The 18,335-nt window shown below is 46.9% G+C and overlaps 1 protein-coding gene across 1 annotated transcript; it reads left to right on the top strand.

Moving 5' to 3' along the window:
- The first annotated feature begins 5,305 nt into the window (after positions 1 to 5,305).
- Positions 5,306 to 6,794, top strand: LOC115896490 (annexin-2 receptor). The gene has a single exon (XM_030927512.1). It carries the CDS (start codon positions 5,987 to 5,989, stop codon positions 6,566 to 6,568), a length of 582 nt encoding a protein of 193 aa, XP_030783372.1. The 5' UTR covers positions 5,306 to 5,986; the 3' UTR covers positions 6,569 to 6,794.
- Positions 6,795 to 18,335: the final 11,541 nt, after the last annotated feature.

The raw sequence follows: 18,335 nt of genomic DNA on the forward strand, positions 1-18,335 counted from the left end.
TAGCAGATCGATCCTAGTAGATCCGTTGACCGGGGGTCTGGTGGGCTTGGGGGAATCCCAGGAGAGCCCCCAAATGTTATGCCCAGACCCTTTATTCCCCGAAGAAGTCCACCAGAATCCAGAGTCAAAGCCAAGTGGCAAGGATCTTTAATGCAAGTTCGAACTTGGTCCCTCTGTTTTACAACATACAAGAGGGCCCCGAATGATGCATGTGGCCGCTCTTTATAGCCTGATGCATACAGGATATGCAAGGTTACAGAGGTACAAAGGAATTCTTTTGGTTGCAGCATTACAACTGGTAATTGGTTAATACAATTAACAGTTTTCCATTTGTTCCCGCGCTTTTAGTAAAACTACAAACGGTTGTGATCTTATCAGGGGCTCTCTAGGTGGTGTTTCTGAGATGTGTGTGTGTGGGGGGGGGGGTGTTGGGCTCAGGAAGTTGGGACAAAATAGAGGATTGTGTTTGTACTGGGCCCAGGACTAAGATATGTGGCAGACACCGGTAATTAGAGCAGGACAGAGACTTTCACAACGTTTGTCCTTACAATGTCCGGAGTCTATAGATAACCTAATTAACCTAATCGGTTGGGTCCGGGGTCGATCTTTAACTAGGCTGAGGGCGCCGCCCGGGCTGTCAGGGCGCCGCCCGGGCTGCTTGCCTGTGGGCTTCATTTCTATCTTTTAGTTTTTTTCATTTGATCTCTTTCAACTGCAGCCTGAATCTCCAGGGCTCAAGAGATCCTCCCACTTCAGCTTCCCTAGTAGCTGGGACTACAGGCACTCAAGACCAAATCCGACTAATTTTTCAATTTTTTTTTCTTTTCTTTCTTTCTTTCTTTCTTTTTTTTTGTAGAGGCAAGGGTCTTACTTTGTGCTTAAGGTGGTCTTGAACTTCTGGGCTAAAGAGATCCTCCCGACTCAGCCTCCCAGAGTGCTGGGACTACAGGAGGGAGCTACTGCTCTGAGTCAGCTTTTCTGCTAAAATGCTCTGCTGAGGTGGAAATGAGGAGGGTGAAGCAGTGGGCGGGCATTTGTTTTAAAAAGGCTCTACCTAGGCTGTTCCTTTTGGTGAAGTGCTTGTAACTTTTAAGGTGGAAACGATGCCATTTTTCCTTTATTCTCCCGTCTGTAAGACCAGAAGGCAATTGGAGGATCCTGAAATACAGGGAGAAACCAGGTAGCAGAAGAAGTAGTATGGTGGGAGGGGAAGATCAAAGCAAACACTTTGGGAGTGGGTGAGAATTGCGACCCCAAATTGGGTCTCCTGACTTGTCAAGGCCCTTCTCTGGGCTCCTCTGCACTTGTCCTCTGCCCAGGTTCGTCCAGAAAAGGATGGAATTGGTTGCATGGTGTCTTCAGGATGCGATTGGGAGATGATGCGTTTGCGTGGGAACGCTCTTGGTAGGGTCTGTAAATCTCTTGGGGGGGGGGGGGTTTACATCCGGATGTATAGTGTTTTTTTTGGGTAATGTGAAAGCTTATGGGAAAAATACGTTTTTCTTCCAAGCTGTGGCAGTTCCTTATTTCCTGTGAGGAAGGAGTTTATAGCCCCACTCTTGACTGAAAAGTGTGAGAGAATTCAAGCTCTTGAAAATTCAGCTGTTTGCATTTCCGGAAAGACAGAGAAAGCCTCAGTGATCCATTTCACAAATCAAGGGTATAGGAAAGTGGATGACAATTTGAGATGTTTATTGGGTTTAGAGAGGAAGCAGACGTCTGCCATCAATCCCACCTCCTGTGCTGGAGTCTTGCAGTTCATTTTTCTCTCCAGCCCTCTTCCAACTCCTATGCCCAGTATCAAAGACATCTGACAGAGTTAACCATCAGAATCAACGAGCGGTTCCCACAGAGTTCCCTCCTGCAGGAGAGGTACCGGGACAGGCGAGGGAGACCTGAAGCTGCGGTCAGAAAACGCTGTGCCTTTTACGCTCCTAGGGAACCTTAGACCGAGAGTTTTAAGTGTCGAAGGCAAGCAGTTGTCGGCCCCTCCTGTAGGATCCTGTGGGTTCTGGACCCGGAAGAGAGCCTGGGGTGACCTGGAAGAGCCCAGTCACGGAGGCTGGATGGCTGTTTGCTGCGTAGGAAGCTGTTGGCAACCAGAATGGTTTTTACTTTGTTCCTGGGACCAACAGGATCTGCGTGGTTCTCGGGGCATAAGCCGACTACTCTCCCACTGCGCAACGCACTGGGTGGAATGCAAGAACAGTACAGACTTCCTGCCGGCCTCGGTGGCCAATGCCTGTGATCCCAGCACTTTGGGAGTCCCAGGCGGGCGAATCACTTGAGCTCAGGAGTTCGAGACCAGCCTGGGCAACATAGCGAGACCCCGGTCTTTTATACACACACACACACACACACACACACACACACACATACACACACGAATTAGACGAGGGTGCTAGCACTCACCTGTGGTCTCGGCTACTCTAGAGGCTGAGGCGGGAGGATCGCTGGATCCCAGGAAGTCGAGGCTGCACTGAGTCAAGACGACATCACTGCACCAGCGTACGCCACAGAGGAAAAAAGAAAAGGACAACAGACTTCCCTAAGGCTGTGGGGGACAGAGTGGGTAGAACCGGTAGCACTTTGGTGGCACCGAGCGCGCAGTTGGTCGGTCGCTGCACCGTTCCTTTCCCAGCGCCAGCGGTTTCTCACTGCCAACGCCACTCCTTTGTCAGCGTTATCGGATGCTCTCTGAGTGCAGCCTTCCCTCCGCCAAAAGTTGTCTTTTGCAACTGCACAGGCATTTGCTACGGGCAGGTGATCGCTGGGTCCCAGCGCCGCTGGTTTCACAACTTTGCGGGTGCCCCACCCCACCATCAGCCCGCCAGCAGCATAATCGGTGAACCGAGCCCGCGGTTTCTCCTCCGCGCCTTGGCCCATTGCGTCCTGCGAAGCCAGTGGACTCGGTGGTCACAAGGTTGGTTTCACAAAGTCGGGCGTTTCTTCGCACGGGCACCGCTCTGAGCTTTGTGCTGGCCCAGGCTGGACTAAGCACCGTTAGGTGCCCTCTAAAGGCGACTGTCTGTCGTAGGGAGGAAAGCTGCTATGAGACGACAGTTTTTCAGAAGTTTCTACTCGAATCCAGCTGGCAGTGGTTACTGGATCGCAGAACCACTGGTTGCGCGGAGCTGGATGGTACTTTTGTGGCCGCGAATGTTTCTCTGTCGTATCCCAATGGCTGTCGTCGAAATTGCGGTGTTTCTCTGGCCCCACAGCCACGCGGGTAACTTCTTCAGTGGCCGCGGGATTTCCTCCACTGAGTTGCTCGTTTTGATCCGCGCTTTCTGCCAGGGAGCAGAGCAGATACTTTTCTGTCTGTGTCAACTGCTAGCTGTGCTGTGCACGGTTTCCTTGTCTCCTTGGGGACTTTCTCAGCCGAGGCCCTCTAGTGCCGGCGTCGCGGTCACAGCACCCAGCGTTTCCGCTGACTCTTTCGCCACCCGCGCGGAGCCGGCCATCACAGCAATTGTTGAACGGAGTTTCTCGGTGGCCGAACTTCTCTTTTTTTTCTCAGAGTCGACGGTTTCTTGGTGACGGCACCGTTGGTTGCGCCCAAACGAATGTTGTCCTTGACAACGTCGCTGGCTGCATTCCCTCCCAGGCTCCTGGCACCGCCATTTCGCCGAGCGGTGGTCTCTTGTTCGCAGCTCTGTGCCTCCATTTCTCGGTGGCGGCAGCCCTCAGGCCACGGATCTGAGAGATTCAAAGAGGCAGGTGGCCCAGTTGCGCTGAGTCTGGCGTTGCCGGACGGACGGGTGCTGCAGGGCTGGGCGGGGGGAGCCCGACGCTCCTCGGAGCCGGTGACAGGGAAGCTGCACGGGCACAGTCTCTTCCCAGCGCCGCCGCACGGGTTCCGGCTCGGCCTCCAGAACGCAGTCCCGTGGCGGCGCCTCTGCGCGTCTCTGTCGCTGGACCCAGCGGTTTCGCGCGTCGTTGGCTTCTGGGTCCTAGCGAGTTTCGATTTCGCGGTGCCTGGGATTTCTACCCCTTGTCCAAGTAGGGGAATGGCCAAAATGTGATTTCTCAGCCCAAGCAAGTCCTGAGTTAAGACAAACACCGGACTAGCCGTGGCTGCGATATCTAGGTCGTAGGAAGTCACCGTTTTGGCATACGAAGACGGAGTTACTGTGACTCATTTGTCAGCAGCTCCGGGTTTCCGTTAGCGTCGGAATTCTAGTGGTAACAGCCACGGGGTCAATCCAGCCTCAAGTTTCTTAGTCCTAGCAAGTTCCGGTTTCCTACTAGTGAGCCTTGCTTTGGCTGCGCAGGAGATGTTTAACTCCTTTGGAAATCTGGGTACCAGCGAATGCGTTTTTTGTTTTGTTTTGTTTTGTTTTGTTTTGTAAAGGTTTAGTGATGGCCAGTTTAGTGGTGTTGGGAGCTCTTATACCAAGTTTGGTTCTGCAATATCGAGTCCCGTCTTAGCTACGCTTGTGTGTTTTCAAAACTCCCGGGGAAGTCAGGAACGCCGGCCAACGCGATTTCTCAGTTTTACCGAGCTCCCTTTGACAATAGCAAGTCCCGCCCATCGCGACTTTTTCCTCCTGTGGACCAAATCGGCATATACCAGTTAGTACGATTTTCTAGTCGTACCTAAACACGTTTAACCGTGGCTATTTTTGTTTGTCGTAGGAAATTATGACAGGAGCAACCTGCAGGGTTTTAGATCTGACAGAAACATTCTAATGGTAGGCATTGCATCGTCTTGCCATATTTGTAATTTCTTCTTTGTGCGGTTGGCTCCCTGTAATTTTCGCTAATTTAAACATTATTTTTGTGTATTTTGCTCTGAGGACAGTGTTACCGATGTGTTTTCCGTTTTTACTTGCATTTCAGACTTTCATTATTTTAAATTTTTATTTTTATTTAGATGTTATGTATTTTTTTTTCTTTTCCTACTAATTTGGAGCGTCTCAGCTTCGTGCTCCTTGACTTTCGTTCTCTCAGGAGCCGGGGAGCCGAGTTCGGTCTTAGCCTCGCTGGTGTTAGGCTCCGGGTTCTGTCTGGCGGCTCCGCTTCCCCTGCGGAGCTGGCGGTTTTGTATCAGCACGTTTGCTAGTAGCGCCCACTGGGCGTTTTCTCAGTTGCTGCTCGCAACGTGACGTTTCCCGTTCGCGGGGTCCTTACGTTCTCAGTGCTGTCACTTTCTCGGTCCTAGAACCGCTGGTATCTCCTAGAAACTTCGTGAACCCCGTTTTGCGGTGCAGAACGGTGATTGCACCCAGCCGCTGTTCGCACTAGTAACTCCGTGGTACCATCAGCCGGCGCTTTTTCTGTCACAACCCATGAAAACGGGTTAAAACATATTAAACCTATCAAACACACTGAGCGGATTAAAACACATTAAAATGCCACAACACATTTTCCTGGCACGACACATTTGAACAGCGTTGGTTCATTCCTACAAACAGGTTATTTAGGCGTGGAAGCACCGCTCTTTTCTGAGAGCACGCTGTTTCTCTTCAGCAGCCCCACTTAACGGCGCCGAAACGGATATTTGTTTGGCAATACCAGCGCTGTCCGCTAGGTGCCGGCGCTTGCTAAATTCAACGCGCCAGTTTCTCGTTAGCAAGACGGTTATTAGCGCAGAGCCCCAGCGGACAGTTTTCCGGTGGCAGCAACGCTCATTTCCCGAAAACGGGTGGTTCTTGGCCCTTGCAGCACTCTTTAATACCTGCGTTCTGTAGTGCTAGTTCTCTGCAAGGTTTGCTTAGCGTTGTTTCATTTCGGTTTCTTTTCTCGCTATGTTCTTCTGTCGGAATTACGGTTCGTTTTGGTTCTATGTACTCTCTAAAATTTTACCGTTTTTCATTTGTCCACGAATCTTCGTGCATTTGCTACTAATGAGTTTCTTGATATCTGACTGGCCTCCGCCCACGGGCTCTGGAGAGCATAAATACCCAGGCTGAGGGTAGTGCAGAAGACTCTCCCTCCTTGATCAGCGCCAACGTTTGTTTCCTCCTGGTCTGAGGCTTAAGCGATGGAGCAACATTTTCTTGGCTGTGTGAAGCGGCCTTGGGATTCCGCGGAGGTGGCGCCAGAGCCCGGGTCTCCGCCTATTGTGAGTTCAGAAGATCGTGGGCCCTGGCCTCTCCCTTTGTATCCTGTACTAGGAGAGTACTCATTGGACAGCTGTGACTTGGGACTGCTTTCCAGTCCTTGCTGGCGGCTACCCGGAGTCTTCTGGCAAAACGGACTCTTTCCTGGAGTCCAGAGCACCTTGGAACCAAGTACAGCGAAGTCCCCTGGGTTCAGTTGGCCGGGGACACAGAAGCAGCAAGAGGCACCCGTGGAAGAGGTGGGGCAGGGAGAGGAACCCGACAGACTCACGCTCCAGCAGCTTTCCTGGGGCAGTCCTCCCCATTCCTGGAACAGACAGCAGGACACCGACGTCTCTGACAGCGGGTGCCTTTCGGAACGCCGCCATCCTCCTGCCCTCCGTCGGTGGCGCCACCCCCCGGGTTTCTCAGACTGCCTGGAGCGGATTCTTCGCGTTGGTTTTGCCGCGTTCTCTGTACTCTGGGCGTGCTGCCTACGAATCTGTGGAGCTAAGCAGCCTTAGATATCAGCAGAAGCCTCTTTGGATTCTCCTCCCTGAAAAGATTCTCAGTTACCAAGCGTCTCCACCTAGAAAATAAAAACACATTAAGATGTGCCTTCGTTGCTGGTTGTCAGTTTTTGAATTCTCTTTTTTCCTGATGTTTCTTTCTTGCTTCGTGTCGCTTATTACTTTCAGTTTCCTTGTCTTTTAAACATTTATATTTATTTTATTAAATATTTCACTTGTATCTGTTTTGACTTGGAGAAATCTGTTTTATGATTATAGAATCCTTAGTGTTTGGCCGATTTTTAATTTATTTTTTCCAGTGTATTTTTAAATCTTATTCCTCGTATTTTTCTAATTATTCCTTTTTAAATATATTGTTTGTTTACATTTAATTTTATATCACGTCTTTTACGTTATTATAACGTCTTCTTAATTTTAATTTTTAGTTTTATTTTTAACAACTGTCTTTCTTTTTTTCAGGATATCAAGTCATTGTGTTTTACTCTCAGGAATTTTATTCAAGGTCAAGAGTGGAAGGTTTTTCAATCGTTACTGTGTCTCGTGAAAAGACCGCGCAATTACTTATATTAATACAACTTCACAGATGACCAGTTCTTAATGTTACTTATTCTGGTGGGGCAGCGTGGCTCACAGCAGTAATCCCAGCACTTTTAGCGTTGGAGGCATGCGGATTGCTTGTGCTCAATAGTCTGAGAACAGCCTGGGCAAGAGGGTGAAGCCTCTACAAAAAATACAAACATTAGCTGGGGGAGGTGTTGTGCACCTGTAGTCCCAGCTACTCCAGAGAGTGGAGTGGGCTGGTCGCTTGAGCTCAGGAGGTTGAGGCTGCAGTGAGCCTGAGCTGGATAGCACCAATGCCCTCCAGGAGAGTGTGACCCTGTCTCAAAATAAATAAATAATTGAGAAGATTACTTATTCATGGGTCTCAGGGCTAGCAGTGTTTCCTGTGTCTTTTTCTTTGGAACAGTTTAGAGTGGCGTATAAGAGAACTACCAATTACTTTTTTTTTTTTTTTTTTTTTTTTTTTTTTTTTTTTTTTGAGACAGAGTCTCTCTCTGTCGCCCGGGCTGGAGTGCAGTGGCCGGATCTCAGCTCACTGCAAGCTCCGCCTCCCGGATTCAAGCCATTCTCCTGCCTCAGCCTCCCGAGAAGCTGGGACTACAGGCACCCGCCACCTCGCCCGGCTAGGTTTTGTATTTTTTAGTAGAGACGGGGTTTCACCATGTTAGCCAGGATGGTCTCGATCTCCTGACCTCGTGATCCGCCCGTCTCGGCCTCCCAAAGTGCTGGGATTACAGGCTTGAGCCACCGCGCCCGGCCCCAATTACTTAATAGTACCACAACTGGGTTTAGCACTTCTGGTAGGCACAGCAGGTCCGGCTTGGCCCTGCCTGCTTTGACTGCCTTTTCGGGAGTTTTAAACCTCCTACACTCGGAATATAGCCCTGACTGTGGTTTCTCTGCATAGCAAGTTCGGATTTAAGCGGAATAAGTAATGGCTTATTTCGCCTGCGATAAAGATGCTTAATTCTGGTTTTGAAATATTCTGAGCGAGTCCTGGGTTAGGGATTTCTTAGAGTAACAAGTGCATGCTTCGATTGCAAGTGCCCCTGTGAATGTGATCTTTTAGCTCTTGCAAGTCCATATTTAGTCGCAACCAGTACTAGCATAGCCATACCTGCGACTCCTTATTCCCAGTAACTTTCGGTTTCATAATAACTTATCCTGCTTTACTGATGCCTGAGTTTTAAATATAGAAGTCCGGGCATGTCGTTAAAGAAGATATTTTAGGAGTAGAAAGTAGCGGTTTAGCGGTGCCTGCAGTCCCTTAGAAGTCCTGGTGAGACCGAGCAGGTATTGATATAGGCCTGACAGCGATATCACAGCTGTGAAACCACATTGTTTAGAAGTGTTTGCATTTTCTTCTTTGTAGAGTCAATTTTTCTATGTTTTGCATTTTCATTTGATGAATTTTCCCAAATGTATTGTTTTTATTCTGGGTGTGTGTGTGTGTGTGTGTGTGTTTCAGCTAACTTGCCCTTTAAAAAGAATTGTTACTAATTTTTGGTTTGTCAACCCTCAGCTTTATGCTGTCTGGTTAGCGCTGGCCTATAATCCCCGGAACTAAATACTCTACTCTTTTCGCCTAACTGGCCTTTCGTCGATGGCATTACTGCTAGTTTTGCTGCTCTAGGTGCTCCTTGGAGGTAGCACTGCCGGTTGTTTCTGTGAGGCTTGCTAGAGCCCAGGACGCTGAGGTGCTGGGTGACCCCATTTCGGTGCAACCACTCCGAAGGTTCTCGGTTTATCCGGCTGTGTTTTGGAACAAATGCCCGTTCTTCCTGAGAGCTGAGTGTCTCTCAGTCATGCTCCTGGCTGTTTTCTTCAAAAGCGGCCGTTTCTCTTAGTAGCACCGCTTTTTGGGGACGTCGGATTCTTTTCCTTGGCAGTACTGGTCTTTGCATGGAGTGACAGGTTTCTCACTCGCACTGTGTCGACTGGCAGTTATTCCGTGGGGGCGCAGCTCTCAGACACTTCCCATGGTTCTCGGTGTCGGCTGTCCTGTACCAGCGTTTGTGGCGGTATTTCTGTTACAAACAATCGAGTCCCTGTTTTTTCGATGACGACGCCATTCATCTCTCTAAGACCGGCTATGTCTGGAATCGGCGATTTCTCTTGGTCACAGAGTCCTTGGTTTCGCAGAGACTGTTGTTTCCACGGTCCTGGACTGCTGTTTGCTCGGTGTTAGCAATGTTGCACCCAGTACAGTTAGGTGCTCCCTGTTGGAGTTTTGAGACAGCGTTTTGAGATAGGTGCACCAGCACTCCAGACCTGGCACCTGAAGAAAGCATGATCATTTCAAGCTCAGTAGGGGCAATAGAATGAGTGGTGTTAGAGAAAGCAAGCAAATGCTTGAAGAAAGGGCCAATCCACAGTATTTTTTGGCTTTTTTCTTTTTTCACTTTTTTTTTGAGACAAGGTCTGGCTGTGTCACCCAGGCTAGAGTGCAGTGGCACAAGTATAGCTCACTGCAGCCTCAACCATCCTGGGTCATGCAATTCTCCCTTCTCAGCCTCATAAGTACCTGGGACTACAGGTACATGCCACCATGCCTGGGTACTGTGTGTGTGTGTGTGTGTGTGTGTGTGTGTAGACAGGTTATCTTTCTATTACCCAAGATGGTTTTGAACTCCTGGCCTCAAGTAATCCTCCTGCCTCGGCCTCCCAAAGTGCTGCGGTTGCAGGTGTGAGTCACCACAGCCAGCCTATTTTCGGCTTCAGATAAAATAAATACCCCGAGGTCCAGGTGAATCAAAACAAAGTAATAAATTGTTAATCCATATCTCTGTACAGCTGGTGTCTTTCAGTGCCTAAACTCATTCAGAAGTCTGGGAGCAAAAGTAGCTCTCCAGTGCAGTCCATACAGGTTGCTTCTTGCAACATAGTGCTGACTGAAGAGCCTTAAGCGGATCTAGAGAGGCAAAGTATTACCTAGCAGGGTCTTTATGTTGATCAACCTATTCACAACTGTAAGTTTTTTTGTTTTTGTTTTTGTTTTTTTGAGAAAATCTCCCATTGTCACCCAGGCTGGAGTGCATTGGTATGATTTCGGCTCACTGCAACCTCTGCTTCCTAGGTTCAAGTAATTCTTGTGACTCAACCTCCTGAGTAGCTGGGATTACAGGCGTGCACCACCACACCCAGCTAATTTTCTTGTATTTTTAGTGGAAATGGGGTTTTGCTATATTGGCCAGGCTGGTCTCCAACTCCTGGCCTCAAGTGACCTGCCCACCTTGGACTCCCAAAATTCCCAAAAAATTTCAGCCGTGAACCACCCCGCCTGGCCCACAATGGTAACTTTTAAAAATGGTCTAAAAACAACTCTGTACGCATAATTTCAACAAATTAGATAAAGTGCATCAATCCCACAAGATCCAGTCTACCCAACTCATGAAAAACAATCTGAAAATTTTTGCGATTATTAAAGGTATTGAATTCATGGTCAAAAATCTTCCAAAAAACAAACCCAGAGGTTCTTACTATTTCACGAATTTTACCTAATATTCGAAGAATAAATAACATGAATTCTACACAATTTATTCTAGAAAATAAAAGAATATGGAATACTTCCCAACTTATTTTATGAGATCAACATTTTCCTAGCAAATAGAGGACACTAAGAGAAAGCTACTGACCAATATTGCTCCTAAATATAGATGCAGAAATCCTCACCAAAATACTAACAAATAGAAATCAGAAACATATGTTAAAGAACAATACCATGCCCAAGTAAGGTTTATTCCACATGTAAGGCTGGTTTAATACTCAAAAGTCAATCAGTATATTTCACCCTATGCTAGATGAGAAACACTGTATAATCTTATCGAATGATGCACAGAAAGCATTTAAGAAAATCTATATCCATTCGTGATTTGAAATTTAAAAACCAACTCTCAGCAACGTGGGAATTGAGGGATTTTCATCAACCGTGCGAAGAACGTCTACAAAAACCCGTAGTTAAATTGTATGAAACAGTGACAGACTCAATGCATTTCCCATGAAATCAGGAACAAGGCCAAGAAATTCGCTCCAACCATTTCTATTCAACAAGGTACTGGAATTGTTGGCCAGTGCAATAAGGTGAGAAAAGGAGTAAGAAAGCATATACATTGGAAGTGAAAAAATGGAACTATCCATACTTGCAGAACATGAGCCTGTGGAGAAAATCTGAAAGAGTCTAGAAGAAAACTTCCTGAAATTATGAGTGAGTTTAGTAAGGTCTCAAGACTAGAAAGGTGCAAACCTTCAGAGGGAGAAAGTTCCAAGGCTTCAGGACAGGAGAATTTCCTGCAGTAAGTTCTCAGGTCTGATGCCTGTTTACCGGGTTTCCTGTAGACTCAGCCTGTGAGTCACCAGCCATGCATGACCCCTGGCCTATTCTCCCCGCCAATCTCTGCATAAGACACACACATTTTATATTTTTTGTTTGCCCTGTAACCAGCAAATCTAGGGGATTCAGGGTACCCGTGATAGTCTTGGCACCAGCAGCCAGCCACCCTGCCCCTGAGCCTCATCCTTACCCAACATCAACAGGAACATAGGCAACAGGAATTTCACAGTTGTGCACAATTTTATTGAGAAGGGGAAAGAAAAAGGCACAAAGTGATTGCAAAGCAAAACTTCTTCCATCGCGTTTGAGCGAACTCACGTGTTACTGTAAGAACATCTGTTACAAGAGACCGTTCCATGGAAGGTCTTAGCGGAAATCTCAGGGCTCAGGACTCCAAAGACGGGCGGTGGACACATTCTTAGGGCGTCTGCCCCAAGCGCATGCAATCTGCAGGCAGCAGTCTTGGAACTTTGGCTGGTGGCTCCGAGGTCCGTAGTTGGCTGACACTCTGAAAGATCTCCTCGGATGGACCTGTCAGGCTGGAGTTGTCTGCCTGCCGAGCGAGGGGCGAGTTGCGAGGGAGGCTGCGCGGGCGGGCGTCCCTAGAGACGCTCTGCAGCCTCCTGCTCGCCTGAGGGCTCCTGCGGCTCCTCCTGGGTCTCTTGCGCGGGATCCAGAGCGGGGGACTCTGGGCACCGCCTCAAGGTGCTCTGAGGCTCGGGAAAGAAATCTTTTCGCCGGCAGTTTCAGCAAAGAGGCACGCAGGAAGCGGAAAGTAGATCCCAGTGGAAATCTAGGCCGTCCCAGGAGAGCTCGCAATGGTAAGGACAGGAAGGGAGCATCCAGGATACCGAATGTACTGAGGTCAGGGCTGGAGGCATCTGACACCGCCGCCTCCTTTGCGGAATCCCCGGGCCTGCCAAACTCGGAGGGGAGACAGCAGCTCCTTCGCGTCTTTTTTTCACCAGCTGACGCCGGATATGTGAGACTCAGAAGTCAACATCTTTTGCGTTTTTATACTCTTCTGGACTCCTGGGGGTCCAAATCAGATTTCAGGGAGGTGGGTGGGAACCTTAATCTTAGGAGCAAATTACATCAAGAGATGGAATTAATGAGATTTACGTAGAGTCCTATCATCTGAGATGAAGTTATCTAGTTAAATACGTTGCTTTAGGGATTGAAAAGAAAAAATACTACCTTTCTGGTGCAGGGAAATCTGTTTTGGGGGACCCTCGTTAGAAAGTTCATTGTTGCCTACAAATGCATTAATAGTACTGGAGCAGACTGGATCCTTTTCTACCCCAGAGCAATGCTTGTCAGATGCCTGAAGGGTCATAATGTTACTGAGGAGGAGGCCAGGGTAGACGCCCATTTTTAAAATAAAAATACCTGTTTTGTTTTGTTTGTTTGATTGCTTGTTTGTTTCTTTTGAGAGGGAGTTTTGCTCTTGTTGCCCAGGCTGGAGTGCAATGGCAAGATCTCCCCTCACCGCAACCTCCGCCTCCCAGATTCAAATGATTCCCCTGCCTCAGCTTCCGGAGTAGCTGGGATTACAGCTGCCTGCCACCACGCCCAGCTAATTTTTTTTTTTCGTATTTTTAGTAGATACGGGGTTTCACTATGTTGCCCAGGCTTGTCTTGAACTCCTGACCTCAGGTGATCCACCCGCCTCGGCCTCCGAAAGTGTTGGGATTGCAGGCATGAGCAATTGTGCCTGGCCTTTTATGGTATTTCATAATATTATTGTGTTATGTGGCCTCTTTTTACATTTTAATTTTAGATTCAGGGGGTACATGTGTAGGTTTGTTACAAGGGCGTATTGTGTGATGCTAAGGCTTCTATTGATATTGTCACCCAGAGAGTGAACATAGTCCTCAGTAGGAAGTTTTTCAGCCTATACCCCCTTATCTCCTTCCCTCCTTTTGTTGTCCTTCAGTTTTCTATTGTTCTCGTATTTATTTTATTTTATTTTATTTTTGAGACAGGGTCTCTGTCACCGAGACTGGAGTGTAGTGGCATGATACTTGGCTCACTACAACCTCCACCCCCTGGGTTGAAGCAATTCTCCTGCCTCAGCCTCCCGAGTAGCTGGGATTACAGGTGCCCACCACCATGCCAGGCTATATATATACATATATTTTTTTCTTTTAGTAGAGATGGGGTTTCACCATGTGAGCCAGGCTGGTCTCAAACTCCTGACCTCAAGTGATCCCTCCCTGCCCCTCTGCCTTGGCCTCCCAAAGTACTGAGATTACAGGCGTGAATCACCACATCCTGCCCTGTTCTCATCTTTATGTTCCTGTGTATGAGGTTTACCTTCCACTAATAAGTGAGAACATACAATATGTGTTTCGGCATTTATTTGCTCTGGGTAATGACATCCTTATAGAATAGTTTGAAGTTGGACAATGTGATGCCTTGGGCGGCGGCGGCTGCTGCTGCTGCTGCTGCTGCTGCTGCTGCTGCTGCTGCTGCTTCTTCTTCTTCTTCTTCTTCTTCTTCTTCTTCTTCTTCTTCTTCTCTTCTCTTCTTCTTCTTCTTATTCTTCTTCTTCTTCTTTTCTTCTTCTTCTTCTTTTCTTCTTCTTCTGTTTGCTTAGGATTTGCTTTCCCCATTACTTGACCAATTCTTTTTTTTTTTTTTTTTTTTTTTTTGAGACAGGGTCCTTGCTCTTTCACTCAGCTGGGGATACACTGGCATGGCCTTGGCAAGCCTCGAACTCTCAGGCTCAAGTGATCCTCCCCCTTCAGCCTCCAGAGTAGCTAGAAATTAGAAATAACAAGTTTGTGCCACCATACCTGGCTCATTGTTTTTACTGTAGTTTTGTATAAAGATAGGGTCTCACCATGTTGCCCAGGCTGGTCTTTTTTTTTTTTTTTTTGAGACGGAGTCTCCCGCCGAGGCTGGAGTGCAGTGGCCGGATCTCAGCTCAACTGCAAGCTCCGCATCCTGGGTTACGCCATTCTCCTGCCTCAGCCTCCCGAGTAGCTGGGACTACAGGCGCCCGCCAAATCGCCCGGCTAGTTTTTTGTATTTTTTAGTAGAGACGGGGTTTCACCGTGTTAGCCAGGATGGTCTCGATCTCCTGACCTCATGATCCGCCCGTCTCGGCCTCCCAAAGTGCTGGGATTACAGGCTTGAGCCACCGCGCCCGGCCTGCCCAGTTCTTAATGTGGTCTTTCACTCTCCCAGTATTGTCTTCTACTGTTGAATTGCTTAATTTAAAGTATTGCAGAATTTGGTTGTATGTGTGCAATAACATACAATGGAGCAGACAGGGCACACAATCTCCCGGGCTCAGGGTTGGTGGCCTCTGGAGTCCTGGTACCTGTTCTGTTGAATCCCAGGCCTGATGCACCCCAGAGGAAAGTCCTGCCCCTACTGCACCCAGGAGGAAAGTGCTGCTTCATGGCATCCATCTCACAAGTGGTGACAGAGTATCTGGAACTTTGAAATTTACAGTGTTTGTGTTTTTATACTCTTCTGCTCTCTTGGGTGGTTCTAACCAGATAAGAAGAAACCGGATGATGACTTTAGTCTTAGGAGCAAATTTCCTTAGGAGATAGAATTAAAGATATTAACATAAAATCCTATCGTCTGGGGTGAAAATTATCTAGATTAGGACAGATTTGATTTGCAGATGAAAGGAAAAAGTACTACCATGTCTGTGGAGGAGAAGTTGTTTTTACGGTGCCTGGCTTTAGAAAGCTCATTATTGCCCCAAATCACATTGCTAGTCCTAGAGCAGAGACTAGAACCCTTTCTATCAGAAGGGAAACCTTGGGGGTAATGTATAAAGCAGATATGGGGTGTTATTGAGGAGCTGGGTAAGCATAGTTGCCCAATTGTTAATGTGGTCTTTCACTCTCCCAGTTTTGTCTTCTGCTGAATTGCCATGTTGAAAAGATTTTGGCCGGGTGCAGTGGCTCACAGTTGTAATCCCAACACTTTATGAGGTGAGGCAGGTGGATCACTTGAGCCCAGGAGTTTAAGACTATCCTGGGCAGCATGGCAAAAAAAAAAAAAAAAAAAAAAAAAAAAGAAAACAGAAAAAAAACAAAACAAAAAAAAAACTGGAACAATTAACTGGGCAAGATGGTGCACGCCGATAGTCCCAGCTACTTGAAAGACTGAGCCAGAGAGCCACCTGAGCTTGGGAAGTTGAGGCTGCAGTGAGCTGAGATTGAGCTTACTGTACTCCAGCTTGAGCATGGAGTGAGACCCTGTCTCTAAAAACAAAAAGAAAAAAGATTTAGGCTGGGCATGGTGACTCACGTCTGTAATCTCAGCACTTTGGGAGGCTGAGGAGGGCAGATAAACTGAGGTCAGGAGTTCGAGACCAGCCTGACCAACATGGAGAAACCCTGTCTTTACTAAAAATACAAAATTAGCCAGGCATGGTGGCACATGCCTGTAATCCCAGCTACTAGGTAGGCTGAGGCAGGAGAATTGCTTGACCCAGGGGGCTGAGGTTACGGTGAGCCGAGATCGCCCCATTGCACTCCAACCTGGGCAACAAGATCAAAATGCCATCTAAAAAAAAAAAAAAAAGAAAGAAAGAAAAAGGATTTCAACACTTTTAATTGTGTGTAACAGCAAGAAGTCTCAGGCCCCAGTGGCTAAGTTACAGAGAGGTTACATGCCATTCTAGATGTGTGAACTTCTATAAGTTATCTAACCCGGTAGCCTTTATTTTAACCACCTCCGAAATGGAAGCCAAATGTGCTCTCATTTTACAAAGTATCTATCAGGGATACTTTTGATGGAAAAAGTTAATGTGTGGACAGTATCTGGTTGAAAGTAATTAGCTCAGTTTTTAACAATATTATCATTATTGCTTTTATCATAAACTGAAAGACAACCTTAATCGGAATGAATGTAAAATGAATCCTTCTTTGTTGTATTCTTTCTGTGGATTTTTTTTTCCTTCTCATATCCTCTGTGAAACTGGAATTTATGTGAGCTAAACATGCTATTTGCAAAGCATCCGTGGATACAATTATAGAATTACCTAATTAAACATTATTGCTTAGTATTGTAAAATCTGATTGATCCCAACATTTAGCAAGCATGTTTTGATACCCTACCATGTTCCTGGGGCTATAAAGGGAGCCACAAATACAAAGAGGAGGAAACTGGCTGCAGTTTTCACAACTCTTACTAATGAGAGAGTAAAGACTCTGTCAGGAGATCATTCAGAACACAGGTAACTCTGTGTTTATTCCAGGAGCTGATTGAAGACCAGAAATAAAAGGTCTGAATTGATGATTCCCTTCAAAGCCATGCTTCTTTTACTAGAAAAAAAGGTAAAATATACAACTATAGAACAGGAAATGAAAAAAAATGAAACAGAATGAGAATGACAGAATAGATACAGAAGGCAGAAGATTGAAAGCTCTTGTTAGGTGAAAGGTTTATGGACTCTAGGTGTCTGGAGAATGGGTCCTAGAGCAGAAGCAACTCCTACCTGCCAGTATTACTTGAGAAGTACCAGTGGTGATCCCAGAAAAGCTAAAGCTAAAAAGCTTTAGGATTTCTTTCTTTTTCTTTTTTTTGGGAAGAGTCTTGCTCTGTCGCCCAGGCTGGAGTGCAGTGATGCGGTCTCTGCTCACTGCAGACTCCGCCTCCAGGGTTCACGCCATTCTCCTGCCTGAGCCTCCCGAGTAGCTGGTACTACAGGCGCCCGCCACGGCACCCAGCTAATTTTTTGTATTTTTAGTGGATCGAGGTTTCAATGTGTTAGCCAGGATGGTCTCGATCTGACCTCGTGATCCGCCCACCCCGGCCTCCCGAAGTCCTGGGATTACAGGCGTGAGCCACTGCACCCGGCCGCTTTAGCATTTCTTTGAGCATGTAGCCTGGATGTGTCTCTCCAGGTCTGAACACTGAACGGAATCTTGCATTGCAGAGAGTTGGCAGTGCCGTGCATGGGCATAACACACAGAGTAGTGACCATTCCCAAAGGAGACCTATGTCACACAGGGGGAGACCTGCTGTCCAGTCTCTTATGCAGACATGCTTCTTACTCCAAAGTGTGCAAAGGAATGTACTATTTCTTTTCAACTTCCCCAGACAAAAACTGTTAAGTCAGGTGATAGTTTCTTAGGGAATGTTGATTTACACAAACTGCAATTATAATATTATCTGAAAAAAAGAACTCTGCAAATGATCTGAGGGTAAATGCTGCAGCTGCAAGCCCCACTTGCAAGTGTTCTCAGGACAAATGGGAAATGGGTGAAATGATTGCCTATAGTATTTTGCTTTTACACTTTATTTATATTATGTTACATCCTGGAAGAATTAGCATGTCATAACTTAGAGAATAAAGAACTCAGCTGATATAAGGGTCAAGTAATCTGATAAACTTAAGAAGAAAATCTAGAAATACTCCATTAAGCATGATCAGTTACAGCTTTCTTACAAATGCCTTCACTACATCTTTGGCCAGCCTCATAATTTATGGAGTCAATATCATATACGTGTGCACTGTATCACTAGTAGTTTAACAATTCCATCAGAATGAATCAAAAATTCCATTCTTATCTAATCATGTATCATGCTTGCCTAGAGGCCAGCAGGCCATCTTGTGCAGAAGACTACAGATCTTAGTCTAGATACCTCCCACTTGGTTCACTGAAAGCCATTAATTGCTTCTCCTTGTCCATGGCTGTAACAAACTTTTATTTTTAATGCGAGGCAAGGTCTCACTCTATAGCTCAGGCTAGAACGCAGTGGTATCGTCACAGCTCACTTCAGCCTTGAACTTCTGGGCTCAAGCAATTCTGTTGCCTCAGCCTCCTGAGTGGCTGGGACTACAAGCAGACACCAATACATCCAGCTAATTAAAAACTTTTTTTAAACTAGAGATGG

The sequence above is a fragment of the Rhinopithecus roxellana genome, chromosome 3 (assembly GCF_007565055.1).
Source record: "Rhinopithecus roxellana isolate Shanxi Qingling chromosome 3, ASM756505v1, whole genome shotgun sequence".
Classification (NCBI taxonomy): domain Eukaryota; kingdom Metazoa; phylum Chordata; class Mammalia; order Primates; family Cercopithecidae; genus Rhinopithecus; species Rhinopithecus roxellana.